Source organism: Oryctolagus cuniculus, chromosome X, assembly GCF_051225735.1.
Source record: "Oryctolagus cuniculus isolate XC-2025 breed Fujian yellow rabbit chromosome X, ASM5122573v1, whole genome shotgun sequence".
Taxonomy (NCBI): Eukaryota; Metazoa; Chordata; class Mammalia; order Lagomorpha; family Leporidae; genus Oryctolagus; species Oryctolagus cuniculus.
This window is the reverse complement of record NC_142888.1, coordinates 64,181,000-64,203,197: the sequence shown is the minus strand read 5'-3', so window position 1 is coordinate 64,203,197 and position 22,198 is coordinate 64,181,000. Positions and strand designations below refer to the sequence as shown.

Genomic DNA, 22,198 nt, shown 5'->3' with positions numbered 1-22,198 from the left:
GGCAAACTCACAATTTCTCATGTTCAAAACAAAATATTACTATTGGAACTATATACTGTTAAATGATGATGGGTTCTTGATTGCATCCATTAGAAACTGTACAGCATTGCCTATGATAGCATTTGAATACATTATGACTAGATCTGGTAATGTATGATGAGAAATATTTAATACTACTATAATATGCTATTAATAATTTTGAAACTTTTAGAGCAACTTTAAGGCTTGTAAATACCTAAAACAAATATTTAAGAAACAAAAACTGATTCAATACTATTTCTTTTCACTTTCAAAATATAAAGAACAAAATAAAAACAAACATGGTAAGTTTAAAAGAAAAACAAGCATGATAAATATTGTGCTAGTGAATTATTCTAGTGTTATGGAAATGTGCTAGAGGACTCCTCCTCCCACCTTAGAGTGAGAAAAAAATACTCATAGACTGAGTAAATAACACTGCCAACTCTCACAAAAATATTATTCTAACATAAATATCCTTTACAACAAAAATAGCATCTGAAATCCTTTTGCCAGGGTTGGGGTAAGTGCTTCGATTAGAACTTAGTTTTGCTAACCTCACAAGTAAACCAGCTGCATTATTGTGAGCATCTTGGGATTTCAAAAAGTAGATTTGAAGTAGAAAAGAAAATTTGGGAGCAGCTCTCCTGCTGATATGTGCACTTTCTAGCTGTTTCTGTTACAATCTGGACATGAGATATCCCTTGACCAATTAGTAGTGATTTATATTATGAAAGTTTTTATTTCCCTAATTGCACTGTAAATTTTGCATGACACAAAATAAATTTGTTTTGTTATTCTAGATCCAATATGTTGCACAGTGAAAAACTGTAAAATAATAAATTAATTAATAAATATGAAGAATTCAGGAAATGTTCAAACTACAGCAGGAAATAATATCGAGTAGAAATACATTACTTCTTTACCATACCCAGATACTTTGAGGATCTACCTTCTTCTTTTTTTTTTTAAGATTAATTTGAAAGTCAGAGTTACACAGAGAGAGAAGGAGAGGCGGGGGAGGAGGGGGAGTCTTTCATCTCCTGGTTCACTCCCCAGATGGCTGCATCGGCCGGAGCTGCACTGATCTAAGCTAGGAGCCTGGAGCTTCCTCCGGGTCTCCCACGCGGGTGCAGGGCCCCAAGGACTTGGGCCATCTTCTACTGCTATCTCAGGCCATAGCAGAGAGCTGGATTGGAAGTGGAGCAGCTGGGACTCGAACTGGCTCCCATATGGGATGCCGGTACTGCAGGCAGTGGATTTACCTGCTATATGCCACAGCACTGGCCCAAGAATCTACTTTCTTAAATCCTTTCAGAATTACCCAGAGAAGTAGTTTAACTTTTGAGATTAGTAAAGGGAGAGAAATCTTTGGACAATCACCTATTAGATAGAGATATTAACCATTACTCTTCTTTGATGATGGCTTGTCAATTTTTTGTACAAGGATTAACAATTTTTAGATATTTTTACAGGCCGTTAAACATCCCATCATCCTTCCCATGTTACATAAATATAATGTGTTAGGAAAAGGTTACTCATAATTAAGCAACCATTAATGACTGAAACACTTAGAGTAGTATCTGGGCTTAGAGGCATTTCATTTTGATATACAAAGAGTAATATAGCAAATGTAGCAATGGGAATAAAACTGATTTTTTTTCATATAATTGACCTAAAGCCTGTTTCAAGTTGATAAATATCATCTGTCCGAACAAAATCCTAAACAAAGCAACAGAAACTTGCTCCAAAATAAACAGGTGAACAGCATGTAAGACAAAGCAGTTCCCCAAAGGCATTCTTAGTACATGGTCATTATTTAACCCTTGACTGAAAATAAACAATGCTGACGGAGTGTGTTGGGGAGCTATGATATATGAATGGTGTCAATGCTGTAGGCTGATAACCTATAGCTTGACATCCTTATCTATAAACTTTGACAGATACATCATTTTGTTATTGTCACTTTATTAACTTGCACCTTCGATAGCAAAAGATAATCTTTCTACTGTCTAAAATAGCAATACTTTACTAAGTGAAATATTTGGGAAACTGTCAGTAAGGTTCAGATTTTACCAAGGAACAATCCTTTACACTTGGATTCATATTAAGTAGCTATGTCTCAATATGGTATGAAGTTGTTTGCATATCAACAGCAGACAATAAACGGTTTTGTCACATTAAATTATTTATGCCAAATAATCATGACAGCTTCCTTTTAAAAATGATGCTTTGCTAGAAAATGTTGCTCTGGTTACCTAAATTAAACATTGTTGCCTAATAAATTAATATTTTGGTCTTGTGAATTTTAATTGGAAAATAACAGCTGTTCCTAGTTGGAACTGACTACTTGCTTTTCTAATAATGTTTCCACTGTGTGGATACAGCGGGAATTTCACAAGCCTCCACAAAAACATGGGAAAGTAAATCAGTTTCACCCTATTGTGTCTTGGAAATTAGAAAAATAATCTTTTGGCAACATCTTTTCAGACAACTTGTTTTTTGTGCTTGATAGATTTCCTGTCATTACCCTGATTTTGGTCACCTGATACTAGATTAATTCCTGATGTCAATTTGAATGTTTTGCTTCAGATCCCAAACTAAATGTGTTTGGATCTAGGGTGCCAGTAGGGATTGTGTTTCTTTCAATTTTTTTGGGGGGGGGATCTACTGTTTAAATGTATTTAGGTTCACTTTTTCTTTTTAATTATTTATAAGGTGAACAAATTTCATATATTTCATATATACATATTTAAGAGCCTAATGATACTCCCCACCCTATTATCCTTTCTGCCTATGCTCCTACCCTCCCTCCTCCTTCCTTATTTTTTCTTTTAATTTTTACAATGAGAGATGAGCACCTTTTCTTTTCCCAACAGATATTCTAATTTACTTTATTTTCCTTGAAGAACATCTTTGCTATCTTGACTTTCACAATGTCCTTGTTGTGTCCTATTCCTGAAAATCTTTAATTAATGGTCCAGCCCATCTTTCTGCCACACTTGCTGGGTCTGTCCATCCATATTCATCGTACGGTTTATTGTCAAGTTGTACTTAGGACATGAGAATCCTTTCATGAACTATATGGCTTTGGCAACTGCGTCAAGTGTTAGTTCTCAAGAAGGTGATGTTCTTCTTGTTTAGATTTATTGCCAATGTGTCCTGAGCACCTGTGTTTTATTAAAGAGACTAGCATTAATAGAAAAACAGGGACTTAGAGCAGGTTGATCTCTGAGATTCTCATAGCTGGAATCTTTCTTCTTAATACAGGGCTCATTTTACAGAAATTGCTAAATGCACTTGTTCAAGGTTATGTAGTTTCCTCATTGTTCTCTGTGGTGTGCATCTGGCACTGGAGCACAGAGCTCTACTGGAAGCAATTCAGTCACATTTGTTTTCATTTTGCCTAATTCCAAATTATCTCTTCTCTCAATTTTTCCATTGATTAAAAAAGGTGATTGTAGATTCCCTTTATATTTCTATTTTATTTCTACAACATCTTAATTTTAGAAAACAGATCATCATGTTGACTTTTTAACATTTTAATTCTGGAGCATCTTGTTTTGGTGCTTGGTTTGGTCTAGTTTTTCTTGATGTCCTTTTTCACTGTCAGTCTCTCCTGTCCCCGGTTCTTTTGACTTGCAGTCAGGTTTTTGCATCATATGAAAATACTTTAAAGAAGATTTCTCCACAATTTATTTAAAAAAAAAAATCATGTCACCAGAGTGATTTGTACTCATCACAAAACTTCATCTGGAGGAAATCTGTGGCTCTCACTGTACTCTGGCTCTAGTCCAGAATTTTCACCAGGAGGGAAATTACAGTATTTTCTCTAACCAGAAAGGTATTGTTAGGGGATGTCTGGGAGAATTATCCACCTGATGCATTGAGAAGCTAGCAAAATGTCTCATGTATATGAGAAAATATTACTGCCTCTTTAAATGAAAATGGGTTCATTAGTTTTATTCTCCTTTTATATTCAAGACCCTCAATCCCTTTCTGATTAGATTCCTGGTTTTCAGTCAAACAACACATTGCTGCTCCTTACTGAGAGAGGCAGGTGGAGGATCAAAATGAGAACTGTAACTTGGAAATAGAGAAAAATTAATAAAAAGTGGGAAACTAAAGGGCATAGGTTTAGAAGTTAACAAAACTGTATATAGGGAATTCTCTTCTTTTGTTTCTGAAATAAAAGTCTGCAGAGAGATGAAGATAAATGTGACCTTGTATTTATTTGAAGAAATTAGTGGTTAGTGTAAATTCTGGAAAGACTGAATGGGTAGGGTGGGAGTATAGCTCAGAAAATTGACTTTAATAGTAGACAGTCTCACGTCACTTATCGTCTGGTTTCATTACCTGGGTTATCTTAAATGGGATTTGTTGCATTGAAGTCTTTGTGTGTTTTTTGTTGCAGTTTAAGTATGGCATTAAAAATAAGACTATCCAAGATGTTTGTGCATTTATTATAAATGAGCTTGCTGTTACTTAATAGAGTGCCTTCAAATTGCACTTCTGCTTATAATAGTAGCAAAGAGATGTAGACTTTTCTGTTCACCAGCAAAGCGAGAATGAAAACCTCTAGTTTACTTAATTGTTTTAAGGACAACTTTCTTAAGGTTTGCTTTTGCATTGTGAAGTTGGAGTTTTATGAAAGTGTTACTGTTGGAGGGGGTCTCAGAAAATTATACAGAATGGTAACACCATTAAGTAACTGCTTTTTGTATGTATCTCCTGATTGTTGAAGCAAGGCAGACATAAGACCATACAGATGAAACCCAGCTTCCGGAGGTAGCAGAGTCTAATAGAAAGGGCATAGACTTTGGTATCAGAAAAATCATAGTTCAAATCCACTAGCTATTTTAGATATTGTGACCTGCAGCAAGTTTCTCAAACTCTGTGAGCTCAGTATCCTCAACTGCATAATTAAAATATCAGCTATCTTGAAGGGTCATTTGGGAGATTAGGTGAGGCCTGACACATATTGCATTCAATAAATGGCAGTCTCACCTGCAGGGAACATCCTTAGCCGTGCAGTTTTCCTATAGGCTTCAAGTCCTGCTAAAGAACAAAAATAGTTCAGAAATAAACCAAAATAGCCCAGTCAATCATATTTACCTCGATGATGGCGTATCAGTGAAGGCATGGTGCCAGTGCCATATGCCAGTTAAATAAGCAACTGCACTTTCTATGTGTCCACATTTTATTATGCTCTAGGTCCCTGAATAAGATATTTTTCTTGTGACCAGAAATAAACATCACTGATGATTTTATTGTCTTGTGATGCATAAATGAGGAGGCAGACTGTTAATAAATTTTTGTGACAGACGCTGAAATGCACACTTTCTTTTCCTTACAGAATTATAAATTAGCATCTTTAGAGAGGGCTTCTTTAAAATATTCCATGGAGTTTATGCCTTGTCTAATAAAATCACAAGTACTGTACATGTATTTGTGCCCAAGCATTTTTCTTTTTGTAATAGAACACATTTACATGAACAAAAAACAGAACCTGTCACATTTTCCCAGCAGCTTATTTTTATGCTATAATTGCGTTACAGAAAATTTACCCTCTGTCTAACCCTTAATCATATTCACATGTACCTAAAGTGTATTGCTTAATGTCAGAAGTTAATAATAATAATATTCCTCATTTACATTTATGTAAAATTGAAAGAACACAAGAAATTGTAAACGTTTAAAATTATTTGCTTCATTAATTCGTGAATTAATAAAGGTTGTAAGCCTATGAATTCTATCTGTTACATTTCAATAATTTTGATCATATTTTACTTTTTTACACATAGAACATTTTGAACAATTTTAAAGAAGCTTAGTATATTGTATGCTGCCCTTAAATGGTTTTGTGACTTTTTACATAATGAATCAAGTCTAAAGAAAAATAAAAATAACAATATATTATGTAGGAGTTTTTAGGAGCTGATGGTGGAAGGCTAATTTTCACCCACTTATATAAGCATAAAATATATGTTTCTCTTCTAGACTTTTCCTTTTCTCTCCATTTGTCATGCATAAATGCACACAACATAATATACATTGCACTCAGTTTTTAAGAATAAGTAAATTGCAAACTATAAATGTAAACTTTATGGCACCACCTTATAAAGCTTAGGGATTAAGAAAATATTTTATGGTTATGAGCAGATGCTTTCATTCATGTATCCAGCAAATAGTTTTGAGTGCTTAAAACAATAGTTCACAATTGTGTAGTGCTTCATAATTTAGTGAGTGTTTTAATTCATATTGCCTTATTGGCCCTTTAAAGCAGCCCCAGGGCTTAGATGGTACTAATCAGAGTCCCTTAAGAGGAACAGCTCAAGCATGCTAGGATTATTAGTGGCTGATAAATTTAAGACATAGTATTTCAGTGGTACCTCGATATGTGATTGATTTGAAGAGGGGTAGATTGGGATTAAGATATTCTAGATAGAAGGAATGGCATAAGCAAGAGTGAAGTGATGAGAAATCACAGGTATGTCTGAGTAATTCAGGATAATACTGTTTGGCTGGTAAGATAGCAAAAGAAAATGTTGAAGCTCTTTGGGTTAGGACCTGGTAGAAGAATTTTCTTTACCTTTCTTGTCTAAGAACATATTGGGGCTGGTATTGTGGCATAGCAGGTAAGGCCATTTCCTGCAACATGGGCATTCTACATGGGCACTGGTTCGAGTCCTGGCTGCTCCGTTTCTGTCCCACTCCCTGCTTATGGCCTGGGAAAGCAGTGGAAGACTGGGCCCCTGTCACTCATGTGAAAAACCCAGATGAAGCTCCTGGCTCCTGGCTTCAGACTGGCCCAGCCCTTGCCATTGTGGCCATCTGGCGACTGAACCAGCAGATGGAAGATCTCTCTGTAACTCTGACTTTCAAATAAATAGATAAATCTTTTTAAAAAATAAATAAAATCAAAATTTCAATGCAGAAAGTTATTTTAAAATGAGGCCTAGGCACTGGAAATCTTTTTATAGAATATTGAATTATGTAACTAATTTCTAAATTAATTAAGAAAACATTTTGTCATATGACTATATTGGTATCACTTTCCTTTGTTAAATACACTTCTATTTTTAGAATATTGCAAAGATTTTAGCTAGAGGGAGAAAATTCTGAAACATATGGAAGAATTATTCCATATGTTTATTCTAGCTGGTTGTATTGGAAATAAGACTTAGTCATATAGGGTAACATTTATAATACTTAAATTCTTACCATTGACATCAGCTATGTAAATAGATGTGTAGTTTAATGGAACACACAAAGTGAGGGAAAGCCCCTGGGAGAGTTGAGGCAATAGGCCAGCATGAAGTTGAAAAAAATAAATTTTTTCCAATAATGTGCTTGTAGGAACTACAGTGAAAATTGGAGGAACAATAAATCTCACTGAGTAAATAGGGTTTATTGTTTGTTGGTATTTAAGGATATGACATCCTTAAAATTAAGGAACTTTTTAAAAATTAATACCAGACAGAAAGGAACTAACACATATAATATGCATGATTAAAGTAGTCAAATAAATATTCTACAGAAAGAAAAGGTTGCAGGTCTAAGTTTTTATTTGATCCTTTCTTTCCCTGAATCAACTGTCAAGATAGTTTCAAATATTAGTTTGTCCTTGGTTTGTTTTATATTCCAATTCCATTATTTACCTTCTTTGACCATAGTTTTCCTTCCTCTTCTAGAGGAAGTTGACTGTTGATAATAGCATCTCCTCATTTGGAACATTTTATAACACTTATGGTGTGTCTCCCCTACAACTGATTATCTGTTATATAAAATATTCATTTTAATATTTAAATATATGTGTGTATATATATAATTTTTGCTTTGTTTCAGTTAAGTAAATATTATCTAATTCTCCATTTTTCTCAATGGTGGGCCATTGTGGGGAGCTGACAGATGTTAGGAGATGGTCTATAATCATTGGCCTATAAAGAGCTCACAACCAGTGCTTTGGCTTATCCCAGTGTTCTGACCACAGTCTATATTCATAATGTGTCAAAATCTGAATGGCAAAGCACCTTTTCAAATCATCAGTTAATTCTTATTTCACTCAAGTAGTTACTATACAGCCCTATAATCTCAAAGAATTAATAAAACTTTCAGAAATAACCTGACACACTGGAAATTGTGTATAAAAGTAAAGTGATCATAATTATAAGGTTCATTGTCTTTGACATATTAAACACCATTCAGTAAGCATGTATTTACCTATTTACCTATTACTCTGAACTAAGTAAAAGTCGCACAAATGATCTGAGTATGGTGATAACTTCCTGAAGTATTTTTAAATTGCAGAATGATCTGTTGAACAGCAACACCTAATGGATACCTGGCAATATAAAACCATTGAAGAAATGTACAAATATGTAACATTTTTATATTAGAGGCATGAAAGGGCTTAATGTATTTTAGGTGTGAGGAGAGTGAGTAAATTATTTTTGGGAGTAGGAAGGGATAAATTAATTTAGAGAGCTCCATATGTTGATTGCATTTGGACACAGGAAAGTATTCTCCTCTCCTTTGAGTCTTGTAGGTTTCAAGTAGGGGGGAAATATTTAGTATTAATTAATATGACTAGCAATGAAATAGTTTGGCAACCTAGAATCTTAGGTGAAGCTTTTCCTATGAGATTTTGGTGAAGCTTTTGAAGGAAATGAAAGGAATTTTCCATATTCTTTACCAGATACATTTAAGGGTATATTGTTATAGGGTCAGCTTAACTTAGACTCAGCAGTTCTGGTAAAGAACTATGAAGCACAAATTATTAAATGAAATGATTAACTAGGTTAGGTAATGTTTCAGGTTCTGTATTACCCAGATGGGTAGGATGACAGCTCCCGATAACATCAAATAACTATGTTTAGTAGTGCTAAGCAGAGCAGGTAGTTTTCTTACTAGAAGAAGTTGGAAATGATGCTAGCTAGGATGTATAGGTGAAAGACTGGTTTAGGATCAGAAATAAATTGGTAGAAAGGAATGCTTGCGTTACTAAAACTGCATGTTTAGAAAACTGATGTTTTGGAACCAATTAAGTAAAAATATTATGAGTTGAAAATGGTAAACATTCTAAGCATGGAATTGAATAGTGAACGTGGAGCTAGTCTTTCCTCTAACCGATATGGACTTTGTGTATGCATAAATTAGGTGGACAAAGCATTTTTTTTCATAGTATTGAAGTTGATGGCTGCTGCAATTTCTATTAATGGGGGTAACATTACATGTTCATATGCACCTATCAGATTTTTTCCACTCCGTATATGCCCTCTTTCTACTTTGGTAGCCATAGCTATTTCCTTCAATTCTGGCTTGCTGCCTCTATCTACTTATGAAAACATCAATTTTGAGGGTTGATTTGGCTATGCTATTCTAGTGTTACTCTATAAGCTTTTTGTGTAATCATCAAGAAGGATCACATAGAAAATTCATTAGCTAAATTTGTATTGTAATTATTCCTAACCCGGAAGAATTTTCCTAAACTTATAAAAAAATATAATTTATTCCATTCCTAGATGCATGTGTGCAGAATAAAAAAAATTATACCCTTACTTCTCTGCCTACCTCCAGCCTTCTCTTAAAAATAGAGAGGAAAATTTTTTGTCATCATGGTTCCAGTATATAAATTCATTAATGCTCACCAGAATGCTGATTTGTAAAACTATCATTCTTACCCTGCTTTTCAGACTAATTCCAAATATACAAAGTACAGGATCTCCTTAAAGTCATTCCACATTTTGAATATTTTCACTGATTTACCAAATGAGACAAAAAATGAAAATAAACAGAAATGTGTGAATAAGAAACCAGAGAAACATTTAATAAAAACAAATTAAATCCATTTTAGACCCTCCAGAAGAGCTGAGGTATTTGCTTTTTTAAAATATAGATCCCATTTAGCAAGTGACTATCTGCCAAAATGCAGACACAGTATTAAAATATTTAGAATACATCCTTTTTTGTCAGTTTTCTTTTGTTATTTCTTTTGTCTGATGATTCCACTTACATGATTCAAAAGAAGTCAATCCAAATGATAGGAGCTCTTTGTTACATTTAATAACTTATGAGAGCAATTTACTCTTACCTTAACGAGTCTGCCCTTTATCTTTAAAGACAGGCTGTGCTATAGATTGAAGTCCAGGATTGGTTGTATATTGGACATGGATCATACCTCGTAATTGGTTCACAAAGAATTGTCCTATGTTTGAGAGAGACAGAGATGCAGGTTTTAGATTTTTTTCCCCAGAAATAATGCTAGGAGTTTTGCAAATCTTTTGTAAAGTCAACATCTGAGGATCTGATGAATAGAAAACTGTTGAAGATTCATTCCTCCACTTTAGGAAAAAAAATTGGTATTTTTTCTTATCAGTGATTTGTTTCTATGAAATAAATTTTGAGTATGTGATGGATTTTCTGTGCTAATGATAAATTCATTCTGGACCATAAGTGTTAGGTATGGTAGTTGTTCTGTGGTCTCAGAAGTATTTCTACAGTTTCAGGCTATGGCTGCCTTATTACTTGGAAATACCCTAAACTTTAGGTTTTTCTTTGCTGAAGCTAAAACTGATTCTAGAGCCCTAAGAACAATTTGTTTATAAAAATAAATTCTTCTTTAATCATGATTGTCATGAAAGTTAATTTTCCAAATATAAATGAAAAGTCTTAAATATATTATCTGTAAGAATGAACTGTCAAATATTTACGGGCTTGGTTCAGGAAATGGAAATAAAAACAACTAAATCTAGAGAAAAATGAATCAAAAGACCTAGTTGTCAATGTAAGGGAAAATTTATGTATATATTTGGATTTTTTAGTGTCCGTGTGTTTTTTTCCCAGAAAACTAGATAGAGGATTATTTTAGAAAGCAAAATTGAAGTAATATAAGTTTTCTTTAATTTCCGAAACTGACCTTGAATGCTTTTTAGGTTTAGGAATGAAAATATTTTGAGAGTACTTCAAATCCAAATTCACTTAAACAGAAGTTTGTATATTATTTAAAGGTCATGAGACTGCATGTTCTATTTAAAATATTTAAAGATTTGCAATTATATTTATATTAACTACAGTAAGACTACTGAACTCAGATAATACAAATAATTAGGGAAATAGATAAAATAGAACTATTAGAGTCTGTCTTACAAACTTTGTGAATTAACAGCATTAGCTTAAATGTCATGTCTAATTTCTCAAATAATGGTAGAAAATATAGAATTAAGTAGTAGCTTTTGAAATTGATAGCATGTATATTCACTTCAATAAGTATCTTTACAAAATTCAAATAAAGGGATGAGCATAAGTACAGATTATTAAATGCATGAAAATTTATAATTGCACATTTTCCCAAATGTTACTGAATTCAGCTGTTAAAATATTTTTTTAGTTTTAGAAGAGCCACCATTGCTAATGCCTGTTTGTTTATTTGGCTTGCTTGGGATGGATGACTAATAATTATTGGTGATGTTCTGGGTTTATGGGCTGTTCTAATTCTTCTAATATAACTCCTGCAAGCAACTGAAAATATCTATTAGAATTGGAGATAATATAATAGATAGCACAATATTATATATTTAATAGATATTAGAATAGATATATACTTATTATATATCTAATAGATATTAGAATACCTATTAGATAAATATCTATTAGAATTTTAGAATTTTTGTCTATTCATGTTAATTTTTAGAAAGTTGTATTAAAATCTTCAATAAACTCAACTTGCATGACAGTTTGCATGGCATTATTATGGAAGCTGACCCTTAAATTTGTTATTTTTCTCACAGCATTTTACAATTTGAGCACATTTTTGAGTGGTAAACTTCAGTAACCAAGATGATAGCTGCTATAGAATTGTATATACATTATTTTCACTTTTTATGCAAATAAGGATAAATAAATTATTTTTCATTGCATTCTTTGCACCTATTATATAGTGCATGGTATGGCGTATATAAATTGTAGAATGTATAAAGGTCAGTTTAGATTTTCTCTGCATTTGCCCTTTATAAAATTCCGTGTTTTATTGACTTGGAAGAATGCAGAGGAAGCATTTTTACTCTTTTTCTGATGAGCACAAATATCAAAATCTTAACAAAGCTGTTTAGAGAATCTCTTTTTGTGAATTCACTTCTACCTGGCACAATTTTGTTTTTTTTCCTCCTCATTTCATTTTTTTCCCATACTTTCTATAGATTGTTCCCATCAAGTTCAAAATAAACAAAATTTGATCTTGATTTGGGAGAAATAAAGTACTTGGGGCACTGAAATAAAAACTGATTCCAAATGCAACCTATATGTGCTTGGATGAGTGATGAAGTTCTAATCCTTTAATACTATAAATGAAAGAAAAAGTCTCCTGAAGGCCTTCACATGGTTGTTAATAAAATGACTGAAGTGTATTTCTAAGTTTATACTGTTTCTTTTCTGAAACGTAGAACTTTTATAATTTTATAAAGGTAAATATAATAAAATAAAGAAAGTCCTTTGTGGAGGAAAATATGAATTTTCTTCATGTCAGCATTGTAACAAATATAGATTATTGTCAAACAGAATATTATGGAACCCATTTGACTTAATTGAATTCTAGTGAGAGATTTCCTACAACTTATGAATATTGTGGCAAGGTTGGAGGAAGTTAAGCCCAACGTAACCGGGGTTCCTAAACCTCTTTTTACAGTTTCTAGTTTTATGCTTTTGTACATATATATGTAGTACATATTATAGTATGTATTATAACCTTGTATTGTGAAGCTCTATACTTTCACTGTCTGTCTATACTTTCACTGTCTGAGATGGTAGTCACTGGTCCTATTCGGCTCCTATGCATTTGAAATGTTGCAAATTCAAATAAAGTTAGGCTGTAAGTGTAAAACACACACTGGGTTTTAATGAATTAGTAGGTTTAAAATAATGTGAAAGACCTCATTGATTCTTTGTGCTTTTAAAAGTTTAGCTACTAGAATATTTAAAATTACATGTATGTGTGCTTCCAAATATTCATGGAAATGGAATTAAAATATAAGTTTATTTTGGTGCCAAAATGTTTGAAATCCATATGTAGTTTTTTGATAATATCTGTTTCCTGTGAACTTTTCAAAGACCCCTTGCATGTTACTCACCTGGTGTTTCTTTCTATATGACAATGCTTTTCCAAAGTGTTTTAATTTAATCATATCTAAATCTAGCAATTCCTCAGTGGGTGTGAGGTAAGGATTAGCTTTGTCTTAGGCCTAACTGCATTTCTTATGGCCAACTGAAAATGCCCATCATAGTACTGGTCACATTTTTGTTGAATGTTCTAATTCACATTCTCAAACAATGAAACATGTGAGGCTAATAACCACAGAAAGGGTTCTTCTCACTTTCCTGATCATTCAACTCTATTCCTAATATAGAATATACGACTCAATCTCTATATTCCAACCAATAAAAGGGATGTGAAGGTTATTTTATGCCATATAGAAGTCTTATGAAACTGTTGAGAATATGATCTGCTTTTTGTTACCCAAAAAGTTTAGTTGATGTGCCTACTCAAAGCTTCAACCACAGAACATGTCCTCTTCTTTATAAGCATTAACTCTTATTGTTGTGAGTAGGCCCTACTGTTCTTTGATTTGAAATTATCTGTATTTATCTATTTATTTCGTTGAGTAAATTTTCTCTGCCTTTTAGGCTTAAGCATGAATAATCTACACAAAGTAATCATGAATAGTGATACTTTATGGATTCATAGTTTCTCTAAGGAGAGGTCAGAAGCTGCAGAAAGCAAAACCACATTTTTATCAAGATGGTTTTTATGATTTACAAGTGTTTAGCCAACCTTTTGTCAATTTTTTGTGCCTTGGAAAATTGGATTCATTATTATTTAGCAAAATGTGTTTTACTGAATTATTTAATGATAAAGTAATAGATTGTGTGATCTTTGGAACATTTTTTAAAGCAAATTGAAGAAAATGGATGAAAAATCAAAATGAATCAAATGATATCTTAGGTAAAGTGTTATGTTCAAATGGGTTTAATTATCACAAAATTTGTCATAAAATGTAGTCAGTAACTATAGGGAAGTATAATGTAAGCTTTTGAGGACTTGTATCCAACTGAGAACGTGAAAGATCTGGTAAACTAAATCTGATGATTGACATAAGTAATTTAGTGATATAAACAAAATTACTGGCCGGCACCGCGGCTCAATAGGCTAATCCTCCACCTAGCGGCGCCGGCACACCGGGTTCTAGTCCCGGTCGGGGCGCCGGATTCTGTCCCGGTTGCCCCTCTTCCAGGCCAGCTCTCTGCTGTGGCCAGGGAGTGCAGTGGAGGATGGCCCAAGTGCTTGGGCCCTGCACCCCATGGGAGACCAGGAGAAGTACCTGGCTCCTGCCTTCGGATTAGCGCGGTGTGCCGGCCTCAGTGCGCCAGCCGTGGCGGCCATTGGAGGGTGAACCAATGGCAAAAGGAAGACCTTTCTCTCTGTCTCTCTCTCACTATCCACTCTGCCTGTCAAAAAAAAAAAAAAAAAAAAAAAAGAAAGAAAGAAAAAAAAGAAAACAAAATTACTCAACTACATGTATATGAATTCCATACACTGAATAAATGACTCAGCTTCTCTGTTGTAACATGTACATTACCATAGCATCATAACAGAGATAATAGAAACAATGTAATAACCATGCTATGAGAATAAAAATATCATTTGTACAGTATTTTAAAATTTTAGATTCTGAATGATTAGATTACTTGATCAGGACTACAGTGGTTGTCTAACTTGTATCACAAGTATACAGTAGCTGTTGGGAATTTACAGTAATCGTCTATTTGATTTTATACTTTTGTTTAAATAACTCATAAAGTTAAACCTGTAAAGGTAGCATTGATTTTTCTATTTGTGATAAATCTTCTAGGATGACATTTGGATAAGAGGGTTAAGATTAAAAGAACACTTCTCCAGATGGAGCACCCCGGCTGATCAGTACCTGCCGGTCCAGTGAGGCTAAAGGACAGGGACAGGCAGGGGGACAGAAGTGGTGGGCCACCCCTGCCTCTAGGGCTGGGACTGAGAACCTACCGGCTACAGGTGGGAAGATAATGAAGATGCAATTGGGCTGATGTCCGTGCCTCCACTCCTCGCTCTTTTTCAACTTGTCTGCACTGCTGGCCCAGTTTCAGGAGGATATTACATGGACATGGTTCCAAAAATGTGTGGCATGCTCTGCTGTTTCCAGACAACCCAGTGGAAGGACAGCTGAAGCAAGGGCAGGGCTGCTGGGGGTCGGGGAGTTGCTGGTTCCTGTGTGTGTGCACTGCCCTACAAAAGAGTGGGCACCTCCTTCACCAGATCATCACTCCAGGACAGCCCAGCTGGTCCAACCAATGTATGATGGCTCTTTGTCCTATTGAATTTGGCAGTTTGGACACTGGGTGGAGGTGACTACCCATGACCCTATGCCTTGTCTTACAGGGAGACTCTGCTTCTCCCAGTTCCAGAGAAAGGGTGTGTTCTGGCTTCCCTTGCTGGAAAAGGTCTACAAAAAAGGCAGGAAAAGTTCTAAGTGTGGTCAGAGGACAGTGGGGCATTCGTGGGACACTGATGACACAGCATTTGGAGGGAAGACCAAGTCTAGATCTGTTGAGGAGGAGAGTTTATGGGACCTATGAACACCTAGGGGTGGAGCAGGTGGCAGATACTCTGGTGGACATAACCAGTGGCCTCTCAGAAAGGTGGACTTGAAGGCCTTAGCAGCAACCACTGACCAGCAGGACAGGGCCAGTGGTTGGGAGCAAAAGAGTTGTCTGCAGCTGCTAGGCCTGAATGACAGGTGTCTGATAGGCTGCTTGATGCTCAGCCACAAAGCAAAAAGCTATCTCTCATCCTCTGATTCACTCCCTAAATGCTTGAAGCAACCAAGACTGTGCCAAACTGAAGCCAAGAGCCCACAACTGAATCCAGGTCTCTTACAAGCTTGGCAGGGACTCAACTACTTGAGCCATCTGCTACCTTCTAGGGTTCACATTAGCAAGAAGCTACAAGCAAAAGAGGAGCCGGAACCTGAACCTCTGCACTAAGATATGGGATGCTGGTGTCCTATGAAACATTTTAACTGCTGCACCACTCCCTGCCATAGTTTTCTTAATCTTTTATCTAATATTTTATATTGAAAGTCTTTCCGCCGGCGCCGTGGCTCACTAGGCTAATCCTCTGCCTTGCGGCGCCTGCACACCGGGTTCTAGTCCCGGTCGGGGCGCCGGATTCTGTCCCGGTTGCCCCTCTTCCAGGCCAGCTCTCTGCTGTGGCCCGGGAAGGCAGTGGAGGATGGCCCAAGTGCTTGGGCCCTGCACCCCATGGGAGACCAGGATAAGCACCTGGCTCCTGCCATCGGATCAGCGCGGTGCGCCAGCCGCAGCGCGCTGGCCGCAGCGGCCATTGGAGGGTGAACCAACGGCAAAGGAAGACCTTTCTCTCTCTGTCTCTCTCTCTCACTGTCCACTCTGCCTGTCAAAAATAAATAAATAAATAAAATAAAATAAAAAAAGAAAGTCTTTCCAATTCTATGTAATTATAAATAACATTGCAGCAAACATCTTTACGTATAGTTATCTTTCTATACTTAGTATTACTTTATTAATGCAAATTTCATCAAAGACTATGAACATTAAAGCAAACAGAAACATGAAGATGAATTTTCCATAGTTATGGTTTTTATAGTTTCAGTGAAAAAATATATTTATTCCTTCAAGACTTTCAAGTTTGTAATAAAGAGGAAAAGTTTAAGGTCCAGCGAATACTCATTTTAACAAAAAGAAATCTATCTACTATTTTTATTTGGATTGACAAGCATGCCCAGGATACATTACTGGCTGCCACTGAAACACGCCTCATCAGATAAATCTACAAAGTGCCAAAAGTCAGCTGAAATGTCAAATATCTTAAGAGTATCCAAATCTTGGAACAGTTTGAGCAATAAGAAATTAACTGGCTTTTTGTTTTAGTTTTGTTTTCCATTTGATTTTTATATAGGCACAAAAAAGAATCCAGTGGATATTTATATCTTCCTAGGACACTTTGTACTGTTGGTGAAACCAAACGCCTATTCAAGTGTCCTTAAATGCATGGGCAAGACACTCCTGGGACTAGCATTGTTAGACCAAGATGTTCTTGCCCGTCCTTTAGGATCAAAGGGAATTCACTGTACTGAGCCAGTGATACAGCTGGCCCTAAAAGGTTCTAATCACTTGACTGAAGGAGTCATTTGCTTCTCCAATAGATAAAACCCTGTGGGCCAGTATTTTCTGGAGGGGTTTACTAAGGGAAATTCCAGGTCTGGGGCAGAATGTAACCACCACCTGACTCCCACTTGGCCACCATAAAAATTCCCTAAAGAGCACAATATCACTGACTAATACAAGGAAGTTCAGAAACATGCCTGACTAATCAGGAACTTGAACACAAGCTGACCATACTCATCTCTGTCCCAGTTTCAATCTGTAAGAACCTTCACCGCTAACTCCTGGGAGATCCTGAGAAGTAACCGATAGATGTTTGACTTTCTGTGTGTCGGGTAAGCAGACTCAGGTTTGGGGGGTTCTATAGCAACACCTCCAACTGGTTTTGGGGGTTCTGTAATATTATAAGTTTAAACAGATTGCAGAGTAGAATATTAAATAAATGCTACCAAATGGGCGAAGTGTTCTCATTTTCCCCTGGTATTGAATGACAGTAATCCACTATGACCAAAGAGGGTTACTGTTATTTATAAATCCTCTTATGTGGTTCCCTCCATTCTGTATTCACTTAGATAAAGATAGGAAGGATAAGAAATTCTATACTGAGAAAAATGACATTTATCTGAAGCTTGTAAATATGCAAGAAAGATTCTTTTGTTAGCAAATATTTTAATTATTGAATTACCTGTTACACTATTCATTGTAGACTCAAAATGATACATCCCATTTACAGAATGAAACTTTTGGTAAGGGAGGCCTGGCTTGCCTTTGGCCTGTGCAGTTATCATTGTAAATCTGTAAAATCATCTATGAAATTTCTCCATCTGGAATTTTATTCTTAGGTTTACAGAATTTTGTACACTTGCTTGGCCAGGTGAGAGTTATACTTTAATTAAGAGCCGTGCTTGTCAATTTTAATCACTTTATGGAAATGAAACTATAAACACTATAAAATGCAATTATGGCATCAGAAAATTGGAGATGATTATTACAATCATATTTTGAAGACACATAGCATGGTGGTTGAAAATATGGACGCTTGACCCAGACTGTATATACTTTTTAAAATTATTTTATTTTATTTATTTGACAGAGTTAGACAGTGAGAGAGACAGACAGAGAAATGTCTTCCTTCTGTTGGTTTACCCCCAAATGGTCGCCACAGTTGGTGCGATGGCGATCTGAAGCCAGGAGCCAGGTGCTTCTTCTTGGTCTCCCATGCGGGTACAGGGACCCAAGCACTTGGGCCATCCTCCACTGCACTCCCAGGCCACAGCAGAGAGCTGGACTGGAAGAGGAGCAACCAGGTCCAGAACCTGGCGCCCATATGGGATGCCGGCGCCGCAGGTGGAGGATTAACCAAGTGAGCCATGGTGCCGACCCCCTCTTATTTTTTTATTAGTATATGTGCTGCCGAAGCGAGCACATATATTTTTTATAATCTTATTTTATTTTATTTATTTGACAGAGTTAGACAGTGAGAGAGACAGAGAAAGGCCAGACTGTATATACTACTGTCTTCATTACTTGCTAGCTATGTGGTCTTGGATGAGTTGCTCAAACTTTTCAGTATTTCAGTTTCCTGATCTGTAAAATGGATTGATGATAATGATATTAGTTCCTACCTCTAGGGCTGTTTTGAGACTGAAAAGCTTTGTTATTTGTAAAGTCCTTAGGACAATGCCTAATACACAAAAAGAACACATATGTCTGTTTATACATATATAAAAATGAGGGAAGAAATAACTAGCTCTCATTGATGAAATTATAGGCTGTTGTTTCTTCTAGTGATATCTAGCAAAACTTTTCCTGATTAGGTCCATATGGTTATATAAGTAAACTCATATATAGTATTATGATTTCTTTGATAAGTTTAGTGCCTCATATTATCCAGGTTAAGTCTTGGGGTATGTGAAACTATAATAATGCCCAGTTGTAAGCAAATAGTAATTCAATTTTCATAACTTAGGAGTTATTTGTAACCTTCCATTCCTTTTCTTCCTTCTTTTTGTCATTCACCCTCTGCATACCAGTCAGTGCGCTAGGTAGAGCTTTAGTTAGAGCAAGGGGAGAGAAAATAAAAGGAGATAGTGCTCCTTTTTCAAGTTATTAGTAGCTTTGATAGATGGTTTGATGGGAGAAACAACTCAGATTGCAATTGTGATGAAAAATACTCATAAATTGTTGAAGTTCTTTTTATGTCTTTATTTTGCAATAATGTTAAATAATTAAACTATTTTGCAATATTAGGGTAGAAATTAACCTTCAATTTACCTTCTTAATGGTGGCAGATTATCAGGTATTTACTATACTAAGAAGACCCACTTTGAAGAAAAATTAACATTTTTGTGTATTTTTCAATGAAGGTCTGAGCAATGTAGAAAAAAAATTATACATACTCCTAGGTCAAATCTTTGTGAGAACTGGCATGTGAATGCTGTATAATGTTCATGGAACTTAATCTGTAGTATCAAATGACATGACGTACATGAAGGCATTTATTAATTGTATCTGTACTATGCAGTTTGTAATTTTTAATGCCTTTGATTTGTAAGGAAAAAATTGTGCTTTTTGGCGTGTAGCATTTGATTCATTGAATTACATTTTTAAAGGATAGTCCATAATTACAATTAGTTGAAATATTTTTGAATGTTATCTTATTTAATTGACAAATAATAATTGCATGTATCTATGTGACTTTTGATGCATTTTTTGGATGATTAACTCAAACTCCCTAACATAGCCATCACATCAAATATTTATCAATTCTTTGTTGTGAGAACATTTAAAATATTTTTCTTTTAGCAATTTTGAAATATACACTATAATAATACTACTAATAATAACAATAATATTGTGTAATAGAACACTAGAACTTACTCCCGCCCTAAGTTAAATTTTCTATCAGTTGACAAATGTCTTTTCCCCATCCATCCCTCTACACAGCCTCTGGTAATCACCATTCTACTCTCTATTTCCATAACCCATTACATTTTAAGGCTTTAAAATGTATATTAAAGACACTAACACTTTGTAATTTTTGCTGATAATGTTTTCCTATTTTTAAAAATTAAGGTAATTACTTCTCTTATAATGTATTCTTTGGTTGCTGTATAATATTTTCTCCATCTGTCCCAGAATAAAAGATGTCATTTATCTTGATGGCTCATTTGTCCATCATAGCATGCATATTTATTTCTGTGATTCAAGTAAAAGCATAGATACATTTTATTATATAATCTCATTTGTGTGACACAATTAAAATCTTTACAGTTGCAGAAACTCCTAAGTTATCTTCATTATTTATGAAGAAGTCCCATTTTTCTCTTTTTCATGTGTATCCATACAAGCCCCTTCATCCCATTGTTGTTTGTATTTTTCTTGAATTCTCTTCAAACCAACTTTAGTAAAAAAATGTGATTTGTCAGTGAGGGCTAAATGAAAGAAATGTCATGTGAGTAAATGAGTTGTCACTCATTATCTGATTTTATGCATCTTTTAACTATTTCTAAATTCTTAACTACAGCCTCTGTTGTGGCAATTACTTTCTGTATCTATCAATGCTTTTTATCTATTTCATGCTTTTGGCATGAAAATTTATAAACTTTGATTAAATGGAAGTTTTTTCAGAAATGGCCAGCAGTTTATATTGAAAACCTACATATTTTCAAGTTTATATTCATTTGAATTTTAGTTTTATTTGTTCACTAGCAGAAACTGAAGTTAAATAGTAGAACCTTAAAACTTAAATTTGAATTGTGTCAGAGCCAATGTCAGTAACAAATGTTATGGTTTATTGGGTATTATTTAGTTTTGTACATTAGATGAAGTGTAGCTTCAAAAAATTTTCCCACCTACTTTTTCTAGTTTGGCGTGTCCAAATACGGACTATTTTGGATTAATTTTTAGGTGATAATACATTTGCAATTTAGATGAAACTAGAATTGTAAATAAATGAATCTGCACTTAGTAGAATTTGAATTTGTATATTCTGCTTTCAAAACTGGCTAGGAATGATAGAGCAAGGTTGTACATTCATTCTTTTTAAAAAAAATTTAAAAGATTTATTTATTTATTTGAAAGGAAGAACCACAGAGAGACAGAGGCAGAGAGAGAGAGAGAAAGCTCTTCCATCCACTGGTTCACTCCCCAAATGGCCGCAACAGCTGGAACTGAGCTGATATGAAGCCAGGATCCAGGAGCCTCCTCTGGGTCTCTTATGCAGGTTCAGGGGCCCAAGGACTTGGACCATCGTCTACTGCTTTCATAGGCCATAGCAGAGAGCTGGATTGGAGTGGAGCAGCTAGGACTTGAACTGGCGCCCATATGGGATGCTGGCACTGCAGGCAGTGGCCTCAACTGTTATACCACAGTACTGGCCCCTGTACATTCATTCTTAAAGCAATTCAACTACCATTTTTAAAATAAGTGATTATCTGTATGTACAAAATTGCATTAATTGGTTATACATTTGTTTTTACAAGGGATTAATAATAGAAAGAAGTGAAATATTTCCCCTCAATTTGTAACATTTTGAATTTGTGAGTATCTTTATTCCATAATGATTTATGAGAGAACTGGTCTGTGACTGAATTTGAAGTACTACTAGATGTATTTTGCGATTTTTTTTTTCAAAAATTTTGTCTTGTTATTTGAAAGACAGAGAGGCACACACACACAGAGAGAGTTTGCATCTACTGGTTCACTCCCCAGATACTCACAACAGCCAGGACTGGACCAGGTTTAAACCAGGAGCCCATAGCTCCATCCAGCCGTCCTATGTGAGTGGCACAGACCTAGTTACTTAAGTCACCACTCACTGCCTCCCAGGGCACTCATTAGCAGGAAGCTGGAATTTGAAGCCAAACCAAGACTCAAATCCAAGCACTACAATCTGGAATTTGGCATGTCCCAGTCCCAAGCTGCATCTCAACTGCTACACCAAACATCCTCCCCT

At 35.2% G+C, this 22,198-nt stretch overlaps 1 protein-coding gene across 4 annotated transcripts in view; it reads left to right on the top strand.

Annotated features, from left to right (window-relative positions):
* The window catches only part of DACH2 (dachshund family transcription factor 2), a 573,911-nt gene that overhangs the window by 187,204 nt on the left and 364,509 nt on the right, over nucleotides 1-22,198 (top strand). Inside the window, exon 1 of one of the 4 annotated variants that reach the window (XM_089324087.1) lies at nucleotides 17,453-17,576. The exons of the other annotated variants lie outside the window; for them this stretch is intronic. Coding sequence (XP_089180213.1) covers nucleotides 17,554-17,576 — 23 coding nt within the window. The 5' untranslated portion in view covers nucleotides 17,453-17,553. Of the gene's footprint in view, nucleotides 1-17,452; nucleotides 17,577-22,198 lie in introns of those variants that run through there. 4 annotated transcript variants of the gene reach the window in all.